The sequence below is a fragment of the Neopelma chrysocephalum genome, unplaced genomic scaffold, assembly GCF_003984885.1.
Source record: "Neopelma chrysocephalum unplaced genomic scaffold, ASM398488v2 Primary Assembly neopelma1_68, whole genome shotgun sequence".
Classification (NCBI taxonomy): Eukaryota; Metazoa; Chordata; class Aves; order Passeriformes; family Pipridae; genus Neopelma; species Neopelma chrysocephalum.
Window position 1 is genome coordinate 4,971,093 of NW_020897727.1, and position 20,476 is coordinate 4,991,568.

At 51.1% G+C, this 20,476-nt stretch overlaps 1 protein-coding gene across 4 annotated transcripts in view; it reads right to left on the minus strand.

The window, feature by feature from the left end:
- Positions 1-20,476, minus strand: part of ZFHX3 (zinc finger homeobox 3) — a 129,110-nt gene that overhangs the window by 77,752 nt on the left and 30,882 nt on the right. For 2 of the 4 annotated variants that reach the window (XM_027684934.1, XM_027684936.1), the window contains 2 exons: positions 7,328-10,074; positions 4,793-5,289 (listed from right to left, as the gene is read on the minus strand). In XM_027684934.1, the coding sequence (XP_027540735.1) occupies positions 4,793-5,289; positions 7,328-10,028 (3,198 nt within the window). In that variant the 5' untranslated portion in view covers positions 10,029-10,074. Of the gene's footprint in view, positions 1-4,792; positions 5,290-7,327; positions 10,075-14,102; positions 14,284-20,476 lie in introns of those variants that run through there. The other 2 variants (XM_027684935.1, XM_027684937.1) reach the window with 2 other exon arrangements.

Consider the following 20,476-nt stretch of genomic DNA (forward strand, 5'->3'; position numbering starts at 1 on the left):
AATATATATAAAATATATAATATATATTATATTATAGATATTACCTTATATGATTTCTAAGCTTGCTTTTCACGCCATTTTTGGACCATTTACGAACACAGAACCCCCCCTATATCTTTTCAATCTTTTTTCTTCATTGTGGAAAGTTAGTTTTTATTTCACCTTCTGTTTCTCATCCTTCACCTCACTACCCATGGCCAAACCTCTTCCCCAGTGACAATAACCATGTATTTGCTAAAGATCTGTTCATGAAGAATCTTGGCAAAGGCCCTGGGAACCCTGTGCCCGTGTGGACTAGCCCAGCCCTGCCTGTAGCCCGGCTGACTCCTTCAAACAACTGGCTGTGCTGCAAGACCATTCTCTTCCAAAAGTCTGCCTTTCCCCTTCCTAATCCATATGCCTACTAAGACTCTTCTAGTACAGTTTCTATCCATTTGCTGACTTAATGCTTTGCAGTTTCTGGCCCACACTATTGCCAGGAGCCTCCGCCCCTTCCCGTGGGTTTCTTCAGAACTCTGCAGTGCAGAGCCTTGCTAACCCCAGTGACTTCTTCCTTCGTGGCACCTCCACGTGAGACCACCCTCTGGGATTTATCCTACATACAGAGGCATCTTACAGTTCTGCTCTGAAACACACGCAAGAAGGATTCTCTCCTCCTTCCCCTCCCCATACCGTGAGGCCTCTTCCCTTTTCCTTTCCCTACTCCCCATGACATATTTTCCTATTTGATCACCTTGGACTTTCTGTGGACTTTGGCCGGGTTCTCCTCCAGCTCTGTTTTCTCAGGGGTAGTTACATTTAACACCTAAGGTGGTTTTCAGGAATTCCTCTGTGACCCACACACATCACACCCTTTACTGTCTCCAACAGCAGCTCAACCATTTTCATATAGTTTTAACTTCCAAGTTAGTTACCATTACATTAAATGCTCTTTTTGTCTGTTTCTATTATGGAAGGACATTGAATTTGAATGCATTATCATCATCATTCCTTAACTACATCTCCTACAATATTCCATGCATCCTCTGGGATTAAAACTTTTTGGGGATTTCCCAACAAGTTTCTTCGAGTTGATGCTTTGAGCATCCTGCAGCCAGAAAAGGAGACACGTGCTCCTGCAGGAGAGGCAGGATGGGACACGCTGCTCCACGGTGAAACTGGGGACCCACCACCTTCTGCTGGGTGTGCAGCTGCACCTCCTCTTTCCCTTTCTACAGATCAGCTTTGTTTCTGTCTGATTCAGCACAGATCCAGAGTTCTGCCACCGCTAGCACCACAAGCACTGATAATAAGGAGTCATCTTCCTGCACACTCTGCATCTCTAGCTTACAAAGAGCCCCTATGCAGGGCACCATGTAACCCAAACTCTCTCCTTCAGACTTCCTATTCCCTAAAAAAGTGAACTCAGCACTTGGAAAGACTGAAAGGAAGACACTGAATGAACTCCTTGAAGGCGCTTGCTGGCAGTCTGGCCAGCAGCGTGTTTCTTCAGTAGTTCTTTGTTTAAACTTCTTCTGAGCTGCATGTTTTGAACTAGAGATTTTCAGGAAGTTGTAGGAAATGTCCAAACCTGGCTCTTGCTCAAAGAGATTAATTCCTTCTGGAAATTCCACCTGTGGAATAGACACTGGGAACTCGTGCCCAACCTCTTCCAGATGTGGGGAGTGCTGCTCTGCTCCACGCCTAGTCTCATGCTCTGTGGTCAGGACGAGACAAGCCTTGGCTATTGTTCCAGGGAGCTGCACTTGTCTCTGCCTCTGCTCACAGCCACCCCGGTCACCCAGCCCTGGCCGTTCCACACCCATTGGGCCATCCCAGCTACAGGAGGAAGGGTCTTCAAACCCTTCATCTACCTCAAGCCAGAACACCCACCTCAAAAATGTGATGCCACATACTGACAACAGTGCTCTAGCTTCTTCAGGATATAAAAACCCCCTGGCTACCTGAGGAGGTCAGCAGTCATGGGAGAGGCATAGGTGCCTCAGCAAGTGCCAGATAAACAACAGGATTTCCAGTTTAGTTGTAGGATTTTAGGGGGACAGCAAGGAATTGGGAGAATACAACAATAAAGGAAAGGTTACCAGACCCTTACAGTTTCTTGCCATCCCTGTCCCCTCACCCCCCACAGGGAAGAGGCCTGATGGAAGCTATTGCAATGTGCAGGACGAAGATGGCAGCAGAAGACCAGACCTCTCCCCTGGCACTAAATGCTGCAGGAGAAGACTAAAAGCTTCACCCGACTATGGGCTGACAGTGTCTCCAGATCACATTTTTTGGCAGCAAGTAACACTGACAGAAGTGGCTCTTGGGCAATGCAAGCAGCCAATAACATGTGATTTAGGAGGAAAATGGCAAAAGCAGCAGAATAAGGAGGATTGTGTGTGATAAGCCCAGTGTGCGCTCTCACCCAGCAGCATCTGGAGAGGATTTTCTCCAGCAGGCAGGGAAGAACTCGATTACATCCAGTTAACTGTGCTCTAAACTGATTATGCATGTGCCAGGCTAATGGATTACATTAGCAAGAGGAAAAATAACATCCAATCAATCTCAATTTACTGCAGACCACACCAAGGCCTGAGAGAAGAGAAACCATTCTGTGAACTCCCCCCACTCCCGCTGCATCCCTTCAGCTATCAGAAGAGACATGGCATTACAGCTGCTCTGAGGACTGGAGAACTGCGCTGGAGCTTGTCTGATCCATGCCTGATCTAGAGAGAGGCTTTTCTATTAAGTCAAACCCTGATTCCAGCTATGCTGGAGCAATCCACCCCTCCACTGTCTTCTGCTCCAGGCTTTATCCAGCCATAACAGAAGGCCAATATATGGAGCAAGGGAATCCATTACTCTGAAACTCAGCTGGTGTTTCACTGCTGTCAAAGGCAGCACAGGGCTGTCGCAGCTCTGGAACTGCCCAGCCCTCTCAGGAACCTGAAAACTGACAATTCCTCTTCACCTGCCTGAGGGAAACATTCCAGGAATCTTTATTACAAGCACCTGCGCCTGTCCCCCAACTTTGGTAGAATTTTTTTTCCCTTACCTCTTCTTTTTTCCCTTTTCCTTCCCCTCAGAGTGAGAGAATTCTAGTGCCCCAACTGCTTCTTCCCTAGTGGAATCCACTGTAGATTAAGGGTCTGGATATAGAATTTTTAACCCTTTGCAATGCATATTTAAAAGAACAATATTATGTATTAAAATGCACAATACAGCTTTCAAACAACTCTCTTGTACCCCAAACTGACCTCCACAGACAGAGGAGATTCAGTTCTTCAGCTGGATTTTGAAGACTCACTGGGACTCTCCTGCCACCAGTTACCAAGCTGTGTAACTCTCTCTTGCACACTGGAGAGCAGAGGTGTAAGTGCAGACCTGACCATTCCTGGAGCCGGACTCTGCTGAGTGAGGCTTGATCCCGGCTCATGATGGAACAGTCACTGTCACAGCAATCCTGGTCTGAAGAGCGAGCTCAGAGAAACACAACCCCCCCTCTGAGCAGCTCCCCACCACCTCCCGGAAGGTCTAACAACCACAGCTCAAGGCAAACCTTCTATGATGCTCCTAGTTGTCTTTTTCCTCTCTGAATTTTCTGGAACTGCTCATTACTAGGAAAAAATTCAGGAGTTTTGAAATCTAATGTGTCTGCACCGTGATGTGGGTGGGCACTGTACAGCCCAATGTCAAGTCTTAAGTTCCCATTACATAAAGAAAATTTTCAAAGAAATAATTAAAAAGCACAAGGTACAGTCTGTGTGTATATAAAGAAACCTCAGCACATTTGGGGGAAAGCAGGAAGAAAAGGATGAGGACAGAAAGAATATAAAAATACCTGTGAGGAATGAGCAGACAATGAGCGAGAGAGCACGTGTGAACGGAGGGGATGCGGCTGCTGAGATTTATGGCAATTCGTACCTGATTGTTCATACTAAAGCCATTATGGGATGATTAGAGAAAAAGGTGAAGCTTTAAGTCCAGTGAAAATCAATAGAAACGTCTGGAGCAATTCTGCTGCACGAGTGAAAGGACTATTTACTGTATCCGGAGCTCCTCTTGGGTTACAGCCCACAGGGTTCAGACCAGCAAGGGGAGGGGGTTGGGGACAGGAGGAATGAGACAGGAAAGAGAAGATGGTTATAAAGACACCATGGAATGAGGGGAGGTGGGAGGAAAATTAAAGACAACAAGATGGGAGCAACAGCCCAAATGCCACTGTGGGTGAAAACTTGCAATGCCTCCATGTGAATGGCCACGCACGTGCACACAGCTTCTCTTCCAGCCCCCTCCCTTTCCCAGCCTCCAGCAATTCTTTGCTTACATATCCCAGCACTAACGTACACAGAACATAACAGCACAACAACAGCAACCCCCTCCGTCCCTCCCCTTCCCTACTCCATCTGCCCAGCACCAGGACCAACACACTCTGACCACAGCAAAACCCTCTGAGTGCCCATGAAGTGACAAACTCTGTATGGGAAGGAGCCAACAAACCACCGGCAAATGCTGCCTTGCACAACATTTTCAAGAGTGACTGTTCAATTTCTGTTCAGAAGTATCACATCTGCAGTGCTGTAAGACACACAAGCCCCCTCTAAATCACTGTGACATGAACACCCACTGACCTAAGGCTTGGACAACCCCGGTCGCTACCAGAACACAGGCTGAAGAGCTGTGCCACCAGTGAGACTGGGTCCCAGTGGAGAGCTCTGAGCAACTCATCTCCAAAGGATCACAATCCACTCAGGTTCAACATAGATTTTCCATGGAAAATGAAGGAAGATGAAGCAAAGCCAACTCTTACCTTATAGAGCTTCAGGCTGGCCTCATGCCTCGAGTTCACGGTGTGAAGACGCAGCTTCTCCAGACTGTTGGTGTAGTAGTCGCATGCGTTGCATTTCAGATGGACCGGGTTCCCAATGGCCACGCACTTGAGCCTCCACTCGTTGGCTTTGCCCCCCTCCTTGATGTGTGCCACCAGCTGGTATTTCTGCACGTGCTTGTCCGTCTTACAGTGGAGCTGGAAGTTGGCCTTGAGCTGCGTGTTGTACCGGCAGAGCTTGCACTGGTATGAGTCCCCCATCACCGCCTTCCATTCGTCCTCAGGGAGGCTTCGCTCCACATTCATGTGGAGGCCCAACATGTCCAAATTATCTGTAGTGAACTTGTTACACACAGCGCACTGGAAGAGCTTCAGTGACGGGTCGTTCGTTTGCGTGAAACTCTCACCCAAGTTCATGAGCTCCTCGGACACCAGCTGTCCACCACCTAACCGCATGTCCAGCGGGATCTCTCCACCCACTGCACAAAGAAGAAAGGGAGAAAGAGGTCAGAAAGGCTGAATTCTTGTCAAAAGAGAAACACAGAGCAGAACATAAGCTGCTCCCAGTGCGTGTGTACCCACAAACACACAGCGAAACAACATGCAGCTGTCCCTTCGCCCACTCCTCTGCATTGCTGGTCAGCCCCAGAGCTGAAGGAAAGTCACTGCAGCCATCGTGGAAGGCTGGAAAAGGACTGCGATGGCCCTCGTTACCCACCTGCTGAAGGATCATCCAGCCCTCTGCCCAGCAAAGGTGGCAAAAAAACCCCTGTGGACTTTCAGATGAAGAATTCTGTAGCACCACACTGAAAGTCTCCACGGTCACTTCAAGAACAGCATTAACACTTTATTCTGTTTTTTCTTGCCTACCTGGAGAAGCAAATCTTACTTCACGCAGTACGTGAGCAAGTAAAACAAAGGCCAACAGTCACAAGCCCAGGTGATGGCAGCATCACGGGGAGGTCACCGCACTGCCATCACAAGTCAGCAACAGTGCAGAACATGGTGTGTACAAAAACCTCCTGTAAAGTGCCACTCCTGCACTATTAGATCTCATCTCTTGTCCGAGAGTTCAGAATGGTGAAGAATCTTCTAAAACCAGTGTTGACAAGGTAAAGACAACGATTAATAGCGAGAGTGTAAGATCACGTCAAGGAGAGCCAGCAGGACCCTGTGTTTGTCAGATGGACTCTTCAAACCAGAGCTCAACTCTGCTCACTCAACAGCAACTGAGCACAACAAGCTCCTACTCACACCAAAGCCACCTGGAAGATGCACAGAGCGAAACTTTCTAGTGAGTTTTCATGCTAAAGCACAGAGACCAACCAGGAGCTCTGCTCCACCTTGCTCTCTTTTTCCATTTTTAAGACATTTATCTCCTCCTGCATATTTTTGGTACTTAACCTTGATCTGATGTCATAGCTCAGCTTAACAATCCTATGAAAGGAACCTTCAGGTAAACAGTTCCTCAGTCAACCAAAAAGAGACGTTATTTCTTTAACTTTTCGTTTCCTATGTTGCAACCTGTTTGCTGAGAAGGAAATGCTCTTTAAATCACTCTCTCCTGAATTCAACATGCAGGAAAAACCCAAAAGTAGACTTCTTAATTATTAATGCTCTGCTCAAATCCAGTTTTGGACCAAAGTGTAAAAATGGGAAAGTTCTGCTTCACTTCTTGCAAAGCTCACAGTGTATGTATTTCAGTCTAAGGGGCCCAGCTGCTTATTGGTACAGGCAGGGCCTCCCTCCACAATCTAAGCGTGAAATTTGCAACCACCAAGTGCACAGTTCACAAACCACTCTCCAGGCAGGTCCTGGACATCCAAGGCCTTGTCATGTACTTTTAGAAGCTTCAGTTAAAACATTTTCAACTTCTCTCTCACAACAGTCCTCTGCTTCAGTAAGGAGGGGCTCTGAGCTCCAAAAGCCTCTGATCCTGTCTCTCACGCTGGCAGTAGAGGAACATCAGTTCTTCAGCAGAGGAACACCACCCCTTCCGCTGAACTCATCACCCCTCTCAAACCTGCTTACCTTGTCTTCTTAGGGCAACACAGTGTGGAACAAACCAACCTCACACTTGCTTTTGGGAATGCCAGCAGCTGATTGGACCCTCTCTCAAAGCCACACAGCAAACTACTCATGCTCCTCACCAAACCCAGGAGAAGTCCTCAGGAAACACTGTAGTAAGGATGCTTTCCATGACAAGGAGGAACATTCAATGCATGGCAGTAGTAACCCGTATCTGCCATTGCATTACCTCCCTATGAAAACTCTTGAAAAAGTACTAGGTAAGCCACATGTTTTCCCTACATGAGAAAAAAACTGCACTGAGAGAACACAGATGAGAGGTCTGGACTGTGCAGCCTCCATCCTCGACCACCACACAAAGGCAATTCACAGGGCCGCAGAGCCAGTGAAGGAGTCTGGCACACAGCCCCCTGTCTGTGCGGAAGGGGTTTGGAGTAAAGTAAATCACAATCCCTCCCTCACACATGGCGGAAACCCCTTCAGCCTCACCTAGAGATGGAGTCATCGTTGCCATGGGGTTGGTGGGATCGAGCTGGAACCCCCCCATCATGAACTGTGCATCTGAAGAAGTGCTGTCCATCTTCAAGTTGGGAAGGTTCATGTTCTGTGCCAGGTAGTACTGGTAGAGCTCGGCCTCAGCAGGGGACGGCAGGCTGCCGAGGCCCAGGTGCCGGTTGTGTTGGATTTGGGACATATTTTGCTGAAGCAGCATCATATTGTGCATGTGCTTCTCACTGGTCATGTGAATCCGAAGGTTTCTAGCTACGTTGGTCTCATAGTCACACACCTCACACCGCCATGTAGGTTTGGTTTTTGGTTTGGTGGGGGAGGGGGCCCCACAGGTGCTACCAATGTTGGCGGCCGCAGCCGCCGCAGCTGCTGCAGCTGCCGCTGCCGCCCCCGCGGTGTGGCTGAAGACTTGCTCTCCCCCTCCGTTCTGCAGGTTCTGCATGTTGTTGAGATGCTTGTCGGACTGCATATGAATACTGAGGTTGCCTTTGGTAGTAGTGGAGTAGTTACAGACCTCGCAGCGGAAGGGCTTGTAACCACAGGTGTAGCTCTCGCCCCGCGCCAGCCGCGGGTGCGGCTGCCCGCTCTTGCAGTAGACGCAGGAGCCGCCCGGCTCAGGATGTTTCTCCTTCATGTGCGCCTCGAGCGTCTGCTGGTACTTGTAGTGCCAATTGCACTTGGGACACTTGAGTGTCTTACACGAGTTGCGAGAATGCATCATAGTCATGTGGCCACCCAGCGACCGCGAGGAGCCCAGGACCGTGTCGCACTTTGGGCACTCCACGCCGCTCCCCGAAGGGCACTCCCCACCCCCAAGTTCACAGAGGGGGCCAGCATGCTGGTGATGGGAGATGTAGCTCCCGTCCTCGCCCTCCGCGCTCTCATTTGGTTCTGGTGCTGTGGCATTGTCTTTATTGGCACTTTCATCGATAAAGTCCAGCCTCCTGCTGCCCTCGGCCACGCTGGCTCCGCCGCCCTCATTGTTAAAGCTTAAGTGATTCCTCCTGTTTGCACCATCAAAGACAAAGGAAGAAGCAGAATTAGAACTAGTAGAAGCTGTGCCCCGTGACAGGGTCTGGAGCACGTTAGGCATTAAGGGAGAGTTAGAAATGCTTTGGTTTGAGAGAGCAAGGTCCTTTTTGCTGCTGCCGCTGCCTGCCACAGCCCCAGCGTCCTCCTGGGGCCGATCCTCCAGTTCATCCTCCAACTCGCTAGGAAACAGTCCTTTGCAACCCTCATCATCCTCATCTTCTTCCTCTTCCTCCTCCTCCTCTTCCTCCTCCTCCTCCTCTACATCCTCTTCCTCCTCCTCTTCCACCTCCTCGACCGGCTCTGCCTTTTCTGAGAGGCTGTCCTGGTCGCCCCCCTCTTGCTTCTCCCCCTCTGCCACCCCAGGGTCCTTTCCCTCCGAGGATTTGGTGGGACTGGAAGCCAGTGGGCCCAGGGGGACTGAGGTAATGGGAGTCTTCAGAGCCGAGCTGGTCAGCCCGCCCAGGTTGAGGAGCGCACCGGGGGCCAGGACGCTCGTTGCCGGCGGCGGCTCCGCTCCGCTGGCTGCCCCAGCCTGGAGGGGCTGCTCGCCTTCCATGCAAATGCCACTGAATTTACCATAAAAACTGTGTCCAGGGCCTATGAGGTTAGCTGTGGAAACAAGAGGGTGCTGAAAGGTTTTGTTTTTTGGTTCCAGAAAGCTGACAAGAGGTTCCTTGTCTTTGCCTATCCCTTGGATGATAGCGGAGATGTTCTTATTGCTAAGAATTTTCCGCTCCTCCTCGCTCAGAGTCATTCGGTGGTCGTGCACGGCGTGGGTCACGAACGAGCGGACATACCCAAAGGAGAGCTTGCACAAGAAACACATCAGGATGGGCTTCCTCTTACCATAGAGCACAAAGCCATCGAATTTGGACAGGTCCACATTGTTGGGAACATCTTTGGATACGCAGGAGCTTTTGGCAGAACCGTCGCTGTTCAGGTAATCCTTGTTGCTTTTGTGTCGCACATCGAAGACGCGGAAGCTGTGCAGGACGGGGCTGATGCCCGCCAGGGCTGAGGTATTCGGGAAGGCCTGGTCTGAGCCCTCAAACCACTTCCCGAAGGATGAGGCTATGTGGAAGGTGTTGATGATCTGTGGGTAGACGGGAGCGGTGGCGGAGGGTTCTCCCTGCTTGGGCAGAGAGTTTGGGAGCAGCGAGGGGAGAGTCCCACTGCCGCCGGTGCCCCCGCTTTGCACCAGCTGGCTGAGGCTCTCCACGATGTAGGCCGAGCCGTCGGGCTGGTAGACGATCTCGCCAGCCAGGTTCTCCACGTCGCTCTCCTCCTCGCCGTCCTCGCTGCTCTCGCTCCCGCTCTCCCCCCTCAGCGGTGGGGGTGGGCGGGTGCCGGTGCAGCGGTGCTCCATGTAGCTCTGCAGGCCGGCGAAGGACGCGGCGCACTGCCCGCAGCTCACCTCCTTGCCGGTGGGCTCGGCGCCGGGACCCGCCGCCGTGCTGCTCTCGGGGACGCGCTCGGGGAAGGGGACCCTCAGGCTGTCCAGGGGGCCGCGGCTCTCCGCCGCGGGCTGCTCCATGCTGCCGGCCGGGTCGGGGAGGTGGGTGCTGTTGAGATCAGTCCATTGCTGGTGCTGAGGGATGCTGCACCCATTGTCCTTCCCAGGGATGACAGGCGAGTCACAGCCTTCCATGGCAGGGCCGGCACGGAGCGCTCATTGCACCCGGTACAGCTCGGACCTGAGGGCAGGGAGAGAAGGAGAGAGACAGGTGAGTCAGGAGACCATTCCCATAAAGACCCCACCACTAAAAGAGCTGCCAACCCTGCTCCTCAGGACCAAAGTGAGGTCTGGTGCACCCAGACAGGCACCAGGGACAGGCAGACTGGCCTTGGGAAACGCACAGCTGGGAATGAGCAATAGAAACACAATGGCAGCAGGAAGAAAAGAGGTGAACTGAAGGTGGCGAAAACCTCTCCAACAGCTTCCCCAAAGGCAGGTGGCAGAAAGACTGTAGGACCTGTACTGCTACTCCCAAGGCTGTGGATCTTCAGAAAACAAACAAAAATATCACAGAAAAGCTTCTGACAGAAACAAAAAAAAGACACGACAACAAAGCAGTGCTGGGGTTTTAAACTTTGTTAAACTCATACTCTCTGCCTCCTTCAGCCAGATGCTAGGTTTTTTGGCGATTCCTTTCTGTTAGTGGCTTGGGAAGCACAGATCCAGCACTACCACATGTGCACCTCTGTGGGAGACTTCAAGACACAGAGCAACTCACAGCGATTTTAGAGTAACAGCTCTTGGTATGCACAGGAGATTTAACTGCTCTGCTCTGGACAGAGTTTAAATGGAGAGACGTCAGGAGAGAAACCAAACAGGAAATTCCAGATCTGACAAGGGTCTGTCTTGTAGATCGGAAAGCGGTCAGCCCACCATGCTCCAGGAAGCTCCCAGAGATCCTGCAAGGGACCAGCCTCTGCACATGGATGGCTTCCCCTCACCCCAGAGGAAAACGGCGGGTGCAGGTCCTGGAGGAGGAGGAGAAGGAGGACACCCTTTCCACTACTTCCATTCTGCCAAATCAACAAGACTGGAGGACTCCTGCCGACTGCAGGGTGGCCAATGAGCCTGGGCTACTGAGCATGGCTGACATCCAGGGCTCCCTGTCACTGCGACCCACTTTGCTGCATCTGGCCAACGGCTCCAACGCTGCAATCCTAATGGAGCCCTGCAATCCTAATGGAGCCTTCTTCGGCTCATACAAAAAGTATGAAGAGGACTGGAAACCTGCCAGAAAAGACATGAGCGGTTGCAAAGCAGGTGATGTGCCCCAGCAGCACTGAGTGAACCACATGAACTAGTTCAAGCAAAAAAAATGGAGTGACATTCAGTGTTATCCCTTTTTTTTCTGGTTTCACTATCTCCCAGTTGATTTTCCTTTACTACATAAAGCCAGACACACTTCCACTAATTTCCCTCACGTTTGTACCCTCCCTTTATATTTCACTTCTGATGAAGCTTAAGGAAAAAGCATTTACAACTACCCCTGAAGACAAAGTAATGCTCTCACAGCCCACAGTCGAGGATGCCTACTGAAGGACACAGAGGCACAACGAAGCCGTCATCCACTGCATTCACACTCGATGTTACCCTGCAGCACCTCCAGTCCCACCTTCCCTGGATGCCATACGCAGCTGCCTCTGCAGTTGCACTGGGAATAAATAGGGATTTGATCTGCAATAATAGTAAACTGGTGCACTGAGTGGAATAAGAAGGAAGAGCACCAGAATCCTGATGCCAAAAGGCTCTGACTTCTTCATCAGCCAGTTTTGCTCCCCTGAGCTAAAATACGCTCCAGCTGTGCGACGGTTCCTACTGCACCGGCTCTCTCCACCAAACATTTGTCCTTAGCTGTGTGTTTTCCTTAAACTCATCCCAGAGCCTTCTGCACTGAGGCAGCACATTCACCTTCCCACAACACGGCTACTCTCTCCATCTAACTACTACTGCTGTACTGGTAACTGCAACCCAAATTAAACCAAAACACATTCATTTGGGGGAAAATGAGGAAAAAAAGAAATTCCGTAAGGCTCATACTTCTGCCAAGTGAAGTTTTGGGAATATCTACCCAGACTTCAAAATGCGACATGAGACAACAACCCAGCAATGCTTCTAGACATTGCTGAGTGTTGTGCTGGCCTGCATGGCCAGCTTGCGGGACACACAGCCAGGTGAGACACAGCCAGAGTCACAGTGGCTCTGCGAGAACTCCTGACTGGCAGGAGATGCCTGACTGACAGCTGGGCCAGAAGGGTTAGCAGGGCTGGAGGGGCGGGAGGGTTAACAGCCTGATTGGAAAATCAATGTAATAAATGCTTGGTAAGTTACAGGAACATGCGGGAAGAGGAGGCCGCGATTGATAAAGGACTGCGGCTTTGATGCTGCACTGGGGACTTGTTTATTGACAGGAAAGCCAATCTCTCTCCCGGCCCGGCCCGGCCAGGCAGACCCGTGCGCTCCAATTAATTGGTTGGCTTTTCTGCCTTGGCTCTCTTTAACAGCTCTCCTCCACTTGCTCCAAGTTAACCAGCTCAGGAGGAGCTGCGCCAAAGGAATCTTCTCTCCTTTTCATTGACGTGGAGGAGGAGCCCTTCCAGGGCAGGTGCAAAAGCCCAGAGCCAAAATGGCCAGCCCAAGCCCTGAACACAGCCTGAGCCCCTGTACAAACCCAAGCTCTTCCTGCCTGTTCAGTCACCACCACAGCTGTTCCTGAAGGGAGATGCTGAGGGAGGATGAGGCATGGAAGTATTTGTTTCTATTCACACAGGAGCTCCAGGAATCATCTCTTTAAGCTGAAAACAGCAATTTCCTTGCTAAAGCAAACCAGGCTCTAAGCAGGAGCACAATGCAGTTATTAGTCCGCTATCGTGGGCCCTGCATCTTCCTCCACCCCAGAGCACCCCTAAGAGACCTGCGTGAGACATGGAGAGTCTGGGAGGACAGATGGACTGCAGAGTGCTCCACACCTCCCATTTGCCCCCCCCCCCGCCACCCTCTCTGCTCTGTTTTTCAGCCAGTCAATAAGAAAAGGTAGTTCTTACTTAAGGAGGCAGAAGTCAACTCGTCAGGTCGATCAGCACTCTGTCTGTAAACATGGTTTCCCGTAAAATCAATGAACTCCAGTTACAGAGAGAACAGCCTGAGTGCCGGAGACTCCCTGCGCTCCCACCGCCCCAGCAGCATGGAAGGGCTCTCCCAGTCCCCTCTCCGGCTTTGTGTCCCACCGCTGCTCCCACTGCTGTGGCCACCTTGCCTCTGGCCCACAGCTCACCCGAGCCCCTGCCCCTTCCTTGCAACCCCTCAGAGACAATGTGGGACCGACCGGGGGAGCGCAGGGACTGCGGGGCAGGGGTGCTCCGTCAGGCAGCCATGGTGGCCCAGAGCCCAGCTACACCTGGATGGCAGGTGCAGGTGCCAGCACAGCACTAGTGTGTCCCACACTTCTGTTCCCACTAACCAGGGCTGGCGGCTGCACAGCCATGCTGTGCAGAACATGCAGGGAGTCAATCCCCACATCCCCCCATCACCTCTTTCCAGCCCCTGGCCCCATCCTCACAGGGACAGATGTGCCACCTTCCAGCAACATTCCCACCAAGGAGTGGCTGGCACTAAAGCAACACCCCGCACCCTCTGGCAAGCTGGGGGCTTCTGGGCACCCCCCGGCCTGCAGCACCAGGCTGCTTCCTCCCCTGGGGATGCTGGCAGCGGCACAGGCGGCAAGGATGGAGCGGGAGGGAGGAGGGGGCTCCTGCTGTTGCCCAGGCTTCCCGAGAATTAAATATGAACAGCCGTGCTGTGTAATTTTAAATTGTTAATTAGCACAGGGTTAATTAGGCGGCCCTTTCACAAGAGGCTGTTTGGCAGTAAACCAAGACTGGAAGCAATGAGGAAGGAGGAAAACAAAAGGAGAAAGAGACAGTGAGAAACTGTTCCCTGGGCTAATGACCCACATGGCACCATGGAAAAAAGGGCACCAAGGACAGGGAGAAGATACAAGCAGATGCATTACACCCATGGCCGTTACCGGTTTGACACCCTCTGAGGCTGCCCTCCCTCCCTCTGCCTAGCCATGGGAAGTGCTTCAGCCCTCCATCACACCTCCAGGGTGTTGGTGGCTCAGGGAAGCTGAAAGGGACAGAGGCAGGAGGACAAGGACAGCACAGGACTAAAGGTGGGCTCAGACACTCTGTGCACACCCCTCCTTACATGCTCAGCCTGGCCTTTAGCAGCACCCTCAGAAGGACAGAGCCCAAAGAGTGCTGGTGTCCAGCTCAGCCAATAAGTTCCTGTCTCAGCAACGGCACTCAATGACACTTGTTCCAGCCTAAAAACTAGGGATGGACACATCAAAGATAAGCAAGAAGCCAACTCAACTTCATGGTCATAGAAACACAGAATAGCTTGGGAAGGGACATTGGTGATCCCTGGGACCAGGTATGCTCAAAGCTCCTGAGAGGTGGGGCTGCACGAGGCAGTCACTGTGTCCCTCTGGAGCAGTGACACAATGAATCAGGAGCATCAAAGCTTTCTGTGTTGCCTCCCCGCACCTGGTGTGCTACACAGCACTCTGGTAACACTTTGGAAATTGCATATGGAAAGACATGATAAAAATAATTGCCTAGGATCGAGAATTCAAAAATTAAGAAAGAACAGAATGTATGTTGCCAAAGCAACTTTAATTTCGCTCCTTTATGCATATGTATTACGATACTGCCTGCAATTAGGTGAGCACATGCTGCTTCACTTGGCAAGCAGGACAGTCACAGAAGAGGGTAAAACAAGGTGGCAGGAGCATGTTGTCATTTTATGTGATTTCTGCAGCAGCTGCTATCACACAAATATGTGAAGAGTCACTTCCTAGAATAGAAAGATCTTTTTACATTTCCTCGGCAACATGGGCTGGAGATTCGAGCTGGGTGGCAATACTGAGAGTTTCAACTCCCAGTTCTGTAAAAAGCTTCTATCTTGTAAGCTAAACAGAAGACACGGATCCTAACTCTCTCCTATTCAGAAGGTGCCAGAAAGCAGAAAGATACTGGCCAGCCTAAGGGAAGTGCTGAGGATTCTGCAACAGGACTTAATTTAGGATAAAACAGTTCTTATAAGCCAAAACCTGAGCGTAACAGGGAATGTGGATGCACAGCGTTAAGAATAATTTCTAGCTAGGGGGTTCCATCAACATTTTACATCATCAGTGCCTTGGGAGTCCTCTTATGCAATTCCTAACCAGAAAACCCCCTCCGAAAATACTGATATTTATTTGCCAAGTTCAACATTCTAAAGAAGAAATTATAAACTAATTTTCCCCTTTCCCACAGCAAGTCACATCTTGCACCTCTCCAAGCAAGACCAAGCTGTGTTCTGGCACACACCTGAGCACAGTGGAGTTGACTCACCAGCAAACATGGTTTGATGAGTACGTACAGCAAGGTATCAGTCTTGCCAAATCCTGAACAAGCTCTACATCTCACCTGCTTCCTCTTCTGCAGTAAGGCTTTACTAACCAAAAGCCCAAGCTCAGCTCTGACTTCTCACAGAGTTCTGCTCAGTGCCAATCTGTTCCAGTTGGACGCATGGCCACGTTCAACACCTTTGCACAGGGAGCAGAATTAGCAAGCCAGACCTGCCTGCTGGTGGAAGAAGCATCCAACCAATGCTGACCCATGGGTTCCAAAGACTCTTGGGGTTGCAAGTCCTCGCAAACAGGTTTGTTATCCTGGCAAAGCGAAGAATTCATAGAGCCACATAATCATTTGGGTTGGAAAAAAACCCCTTAAGATCATTGACTGTTCCCCCAGCACTTCGAAGGCTACCACTAACCCATGTCCCCAAATGCCACATCTACACATCTCCTAAATCCCTCTAGGGGACTCCACCACTGCCCTGGGCAGGCTCTGCCACTGCCTGATCACCCTTTCACTGAAGAAGTTTTGCCTCTATGGAAGTCCCTGTGAATGCTGTGAGCTTTCTCGTTCTGAGGGATTCTAGCCCACAGGTCCTGAAGGGCCCGAGGCCCCAGAAGGGGATGAGGTAGGACACAATGGTCTACAGAAAGAAAAGATCCATCAGGCACCTCAAAAGGACTGGACAGTCCTCCCCCAGTAGGAAGACAGCCCCGTGGAGGGATGGCCTTCCGCAGTGCCCCAGCCCTCGCACGCTGAGCGGCGCTGCACTGCGCGCACTCACTGGAGGGACAGGGATGTGAGGGCTGACACAGGGCTCACATCCACGGGCACAGCCGGTCCCTCAGATCTTCCCGGCATCATTAGCATAAACAGCTTTTCAAGCAGCAGGAAGCAAAGGAAATGCTGAACAAAACAGGGCTGAAAGCTGCAGGGCTCAAGCACTTGGTATGAAACTGAGTGAAAGGGGCTCCTTGAAAAAGTGAACCTTCCACATTATCCACATTTTCCCTCTGTCCTACACACCAGATAAAACTGAGCCAATGGGAGTAACACAAGTCAGGCAAGCTTTTCAGAAAGCATTTTGTTATGAACTATTATTCCAAGTTTGCTGATCCCTTTGAGCCAGCTACTGCACTACACATGAAAATATTTATCTAATCCTCAGCCCACTGCCATTGAGAGCAGAGTGATCCCGAGGAGGGCCAGAAGGCTTTCCATGAGCAGCTGGGGACAAGAGCGTTTATTCTTCCAGAGAGACTCTCCGCACTGAGAGTATTTTGCAGCAAAGGTAAACGGGCTTCAGCCGCATTTCTCTCTACACAACAAAGAGAAGCACTTGCTTAGCTCATATGTGATGTGGCATTTGCACGCTCCCAGGGCATGGAGCTTGTTCTCAGGTCCTGCAGGAACCTCTCCTCTTGTGTAGGACACCACAGAAGTGCCAGGTTTTGTTTCAAAACATCACACATCCCACGATTCTGTTGTTGTGCAATTCACCCCTTTGCTCCAAACCCCCAACCGTTCTTGTCAAAGGCTGTTCCCAGCCCATGTTGCTGCATAAATAACTACATTTGCATCTGGTTTGCATTTTCGGTGCACTCTTGTTGACCCAACTCCAAAACTAACCAAAGAGCTGCTGAGGACAAACTGCCTCGCTCTGTCACACAAACCCCACAGTACCCCGGTCCCCCCAAGCCCCAATGCCTTGGAAAGAGGTCCATGCTGTCCTGGCCTTTTGCCACAGGCTGCAGCTTGCCCTGTCCTCTCAGTGCCTGTCCAGTGGCTCTTACCAGTCCCAGCTGCCACAGCTCTGGTTGGGGCCCCATGTCCCTCCACAGAGGGTAGGTACATCTGCAAGACCTTGAGTAAGCCCCACTCCCACCAAACACCTGGAGATGCTTGTGAAGGGAGAAGCACTGAATTGCTCTGAGTTGCCAGCCTTGCCACACGGCTTCAGGAGCAGACACAGCCAACCCTCGGCGGCCCAGCCGGAAAAGCCATTGCTCCGCTGCCAGGGTGTGCTCCACAGCGATGCTCCACACACGCAGGCTTGCACGCCTCGGGAAGAAATCCTGCCAATGCTCCTTCCTCCTACGGATTTACCCAAACAACATGTGCGCTCCAGACTAGTGTCAAGGGCCAAGCCGAGGGTAAGAGTTAGAACTCATAAGTCATGCGGATCTCTTCTGCCAGGGCTCAGATCCAGTCCTTGTTAGGAAGCAGAGTCGCTGCTGCATTCTGGGCTCAGTTGCTCCTTCCCACCCTTCGGGAAAACCGATGCTTTGGATCGGGACAGCGGGCTCAGAGGCATTAGGTCATTCTGTAACCATTCCACCGACTGCTCAGACAAACACCGCAGCTGATACATCAGCTCTGCACTACACACTGGGTTTGCACAGTCCCATTGCAAAGGTCACCGGGACGTCGGCTCACATAGGTCATTCATGTTTCAGTACGGAGTAAACACTGGTTACAGTCGTGTCACTGGAAGATAACCTAAAGAACCCTAAAACAGGTAAAGAAACCTGCTGGTACAGCTGGGAAACTGCCCCATTTAGCACCTTTTAGGCCAACTTTTTGCAGATCCAAGGGTTCCTGTGCTACTGTAAACAGCATCCACACACTCATCTGCTCCCAAAACAACACCGTGCTCCAGACTTCACATATAGCCTGAGCATTTTCTTTATCTGGCCAAAATAAACCCTCCTGATTGCAGCAACCATCAGGAGTCAACACCTATGCACCGCCTGATGGCTCAAAGTCTCAAGTTCGTGCTCTCCGCGTGCATAGCACGTAGCCACTCCATCAGCTGCTACATTCCTGGAGCACCTCGGAACAAACACCTGTGAACCGGTTAATCACCTCACGGAGGAGAGCTGACACGGATCCAGGTAAATGGGGGTTCCAAAGGAAGTGCCCGGTGGATGCATAGGGACTCAGGGCCCAGCGAGGACCGCGGCACAGCGCGCTGTGAGGGATGCAGGCACCTCTGGAGACAAGGAAGGAAGTTGCTACGCACATGTCTCCAGACCTCCAGGACTGAAAGCGTTACTCGGCTGCTTGGCCTCTTGCTAATTGTGGGTTTTATTTTTATTTCCTATTACCCTCTTGCACGCCTGATGAGATTATCTTACCGGAACTGACACAGCTGGAGGCTGCAGCCATACATGGAGCCTCTCAGGAGGCAATGCAATTTTATTTTCATTGATCAGAAATCAGCAGGGCAGTAAATGATGGGAAATTCCATTAGGAGAAATACTGGGCCATGAGACCCAACTAGCTAGGTATACCCAAATCCCAGAAAGTCCCATCCTTCCTCAAAGCACCATCTGGATGCTGACAGCGAGTCATCTTTCTTTCTCCCAAAATGGAGTCAGCTACTAACCTGATACTCCTAATCGCCGCCTGTGCTGCCAGAAGTGGAGGTGATGTTCTCAGAGCACCCCCAGACAGTGCCTTTGGTAGACACAGCAGCACCTGACTGCCCCAGCTCAGCCCAAAAGCTGCTGTGGGGCCGGGGCTGTTTCCCAGCATGTGCCCATTCCACAGCGTTTGTTCTCACAAGTCAGGCAGGTGTGTGTGGTGCTGGCACACCAGTGCCTTGGCTGGTTCTCAGGCAGTCCCAGCAGAGCCAGGAGAAGCCAAAGGGATGTCCACTGCATGCTCCCATCCCAGTCCCATAAAGCTGTTGGAGAGAGCAGTCCTCCTTCTTCAAGGGCCATGATCTGGGGGACACGCGGGACTCTCAGGGCATGCAGGGGTCTGGGGACACGCAGGATCTCAGGGAACCCCCTTCTGACAAAGCACCACACACCACATAACACTATGACAAGTGCAAACTCCTCTGAGCGCAAACCGAGCACCACATGGCAATCCTTCTATTTTAAGCCACCTCATACACAGGACATGCACTCAATTCCTCGCTCCTTGATAAAAATCCCTCCATCAGGCCTCTGACTTAAAGCTGGGTTTGCCCCACCCCGCTGTCCCCTGCTGCACACACGTGGGTGACAGGTGAGCCCTGAGCCCATCAGGACGGCCAGGCCTGCTGGCAGCACAGGGGTTAACGGGAGCCGACCGCAGCACAGTTGTTAAGGTGATCAATACCAGTGAGATACTAAAGCAGCATAAGCCACATTATTGATTGCCAAGCAGATGATAAAACTGTTTATTATGATAATTGCAGGGTGCCTGCAAGATGCTCCTAGTGCTGTCTTGAGCTTTTTACCAAAATAAGAATTGCCAGAGCATCACCTTCTGTCTGCAGCCGCCCTGACTCCAGTGACACCCTCAACATGCTGCTGTGCCCACGCACTGAGCCTGAGCCACCTCCACAGTCCAGCTACCATTGGCATGGAGAGGGTCACACTACCAGAGACAGCCCATGAACTGTTTATCACACACACCCTCATATTGGGGGTCACTCCTACACCCTCCGCTCGCCTTCCACTGGAGCGTCCGTTCCAGGGAAAACAGAGCTCAAACACCAAACCCTGTAACTTCAGTTCTGAATCCTCCTCCAGATCAGCTAAAAATTAAACTCAACTTCCCACTCCAAAACATTTCCTTCAGTATTTTAATTACTTTTACTTCTGCTCTGGACTTTGTACAGTTTCCTACATCCTTTTAATAAGATTTAACAGAATTTATGCCTTCAGGACCTAAATTCTTGTGCAATGCATTAAGAATTCTTTTTGAGAAGACTGAACTCCACATACACTCAGTGTGGGAAATCCATCAGGTGTATGTCCACACAGGCCATACCTCAGAACAGGTGATACACTGCACAAGGCAACACTTTGTTTCTGAAGTTGCTTCATATACCAAAAAGCTTCTCTTGGATTAAACTCAGTAACGTGTATCCTCTGGCCTCTAGAAGAGAAGCCAAACAAACTGTCCAAAGAGATCTGCTCTGGCAGAAGCATCTATTGCTCCTCCATCAGCAGGAGGAGGAACAGAGGCTTTAACATACCCAGGCTCCATTGCCACCACAGCCAAGTGACAGCTGAAAATGAGTTTAACAAGGGCTGAAGCTCCAGGGTTCTGTCAGCAGCTCCACGGGCAGTAATTATGGAGTATGGGTCCCATTATCTCCCAGTACAGACAAGGCTCTGACAGCTCCATCTCAGTGTTAACCCCAAGGACTGTACACTACAGGCTGCAGGCAGCACTCGG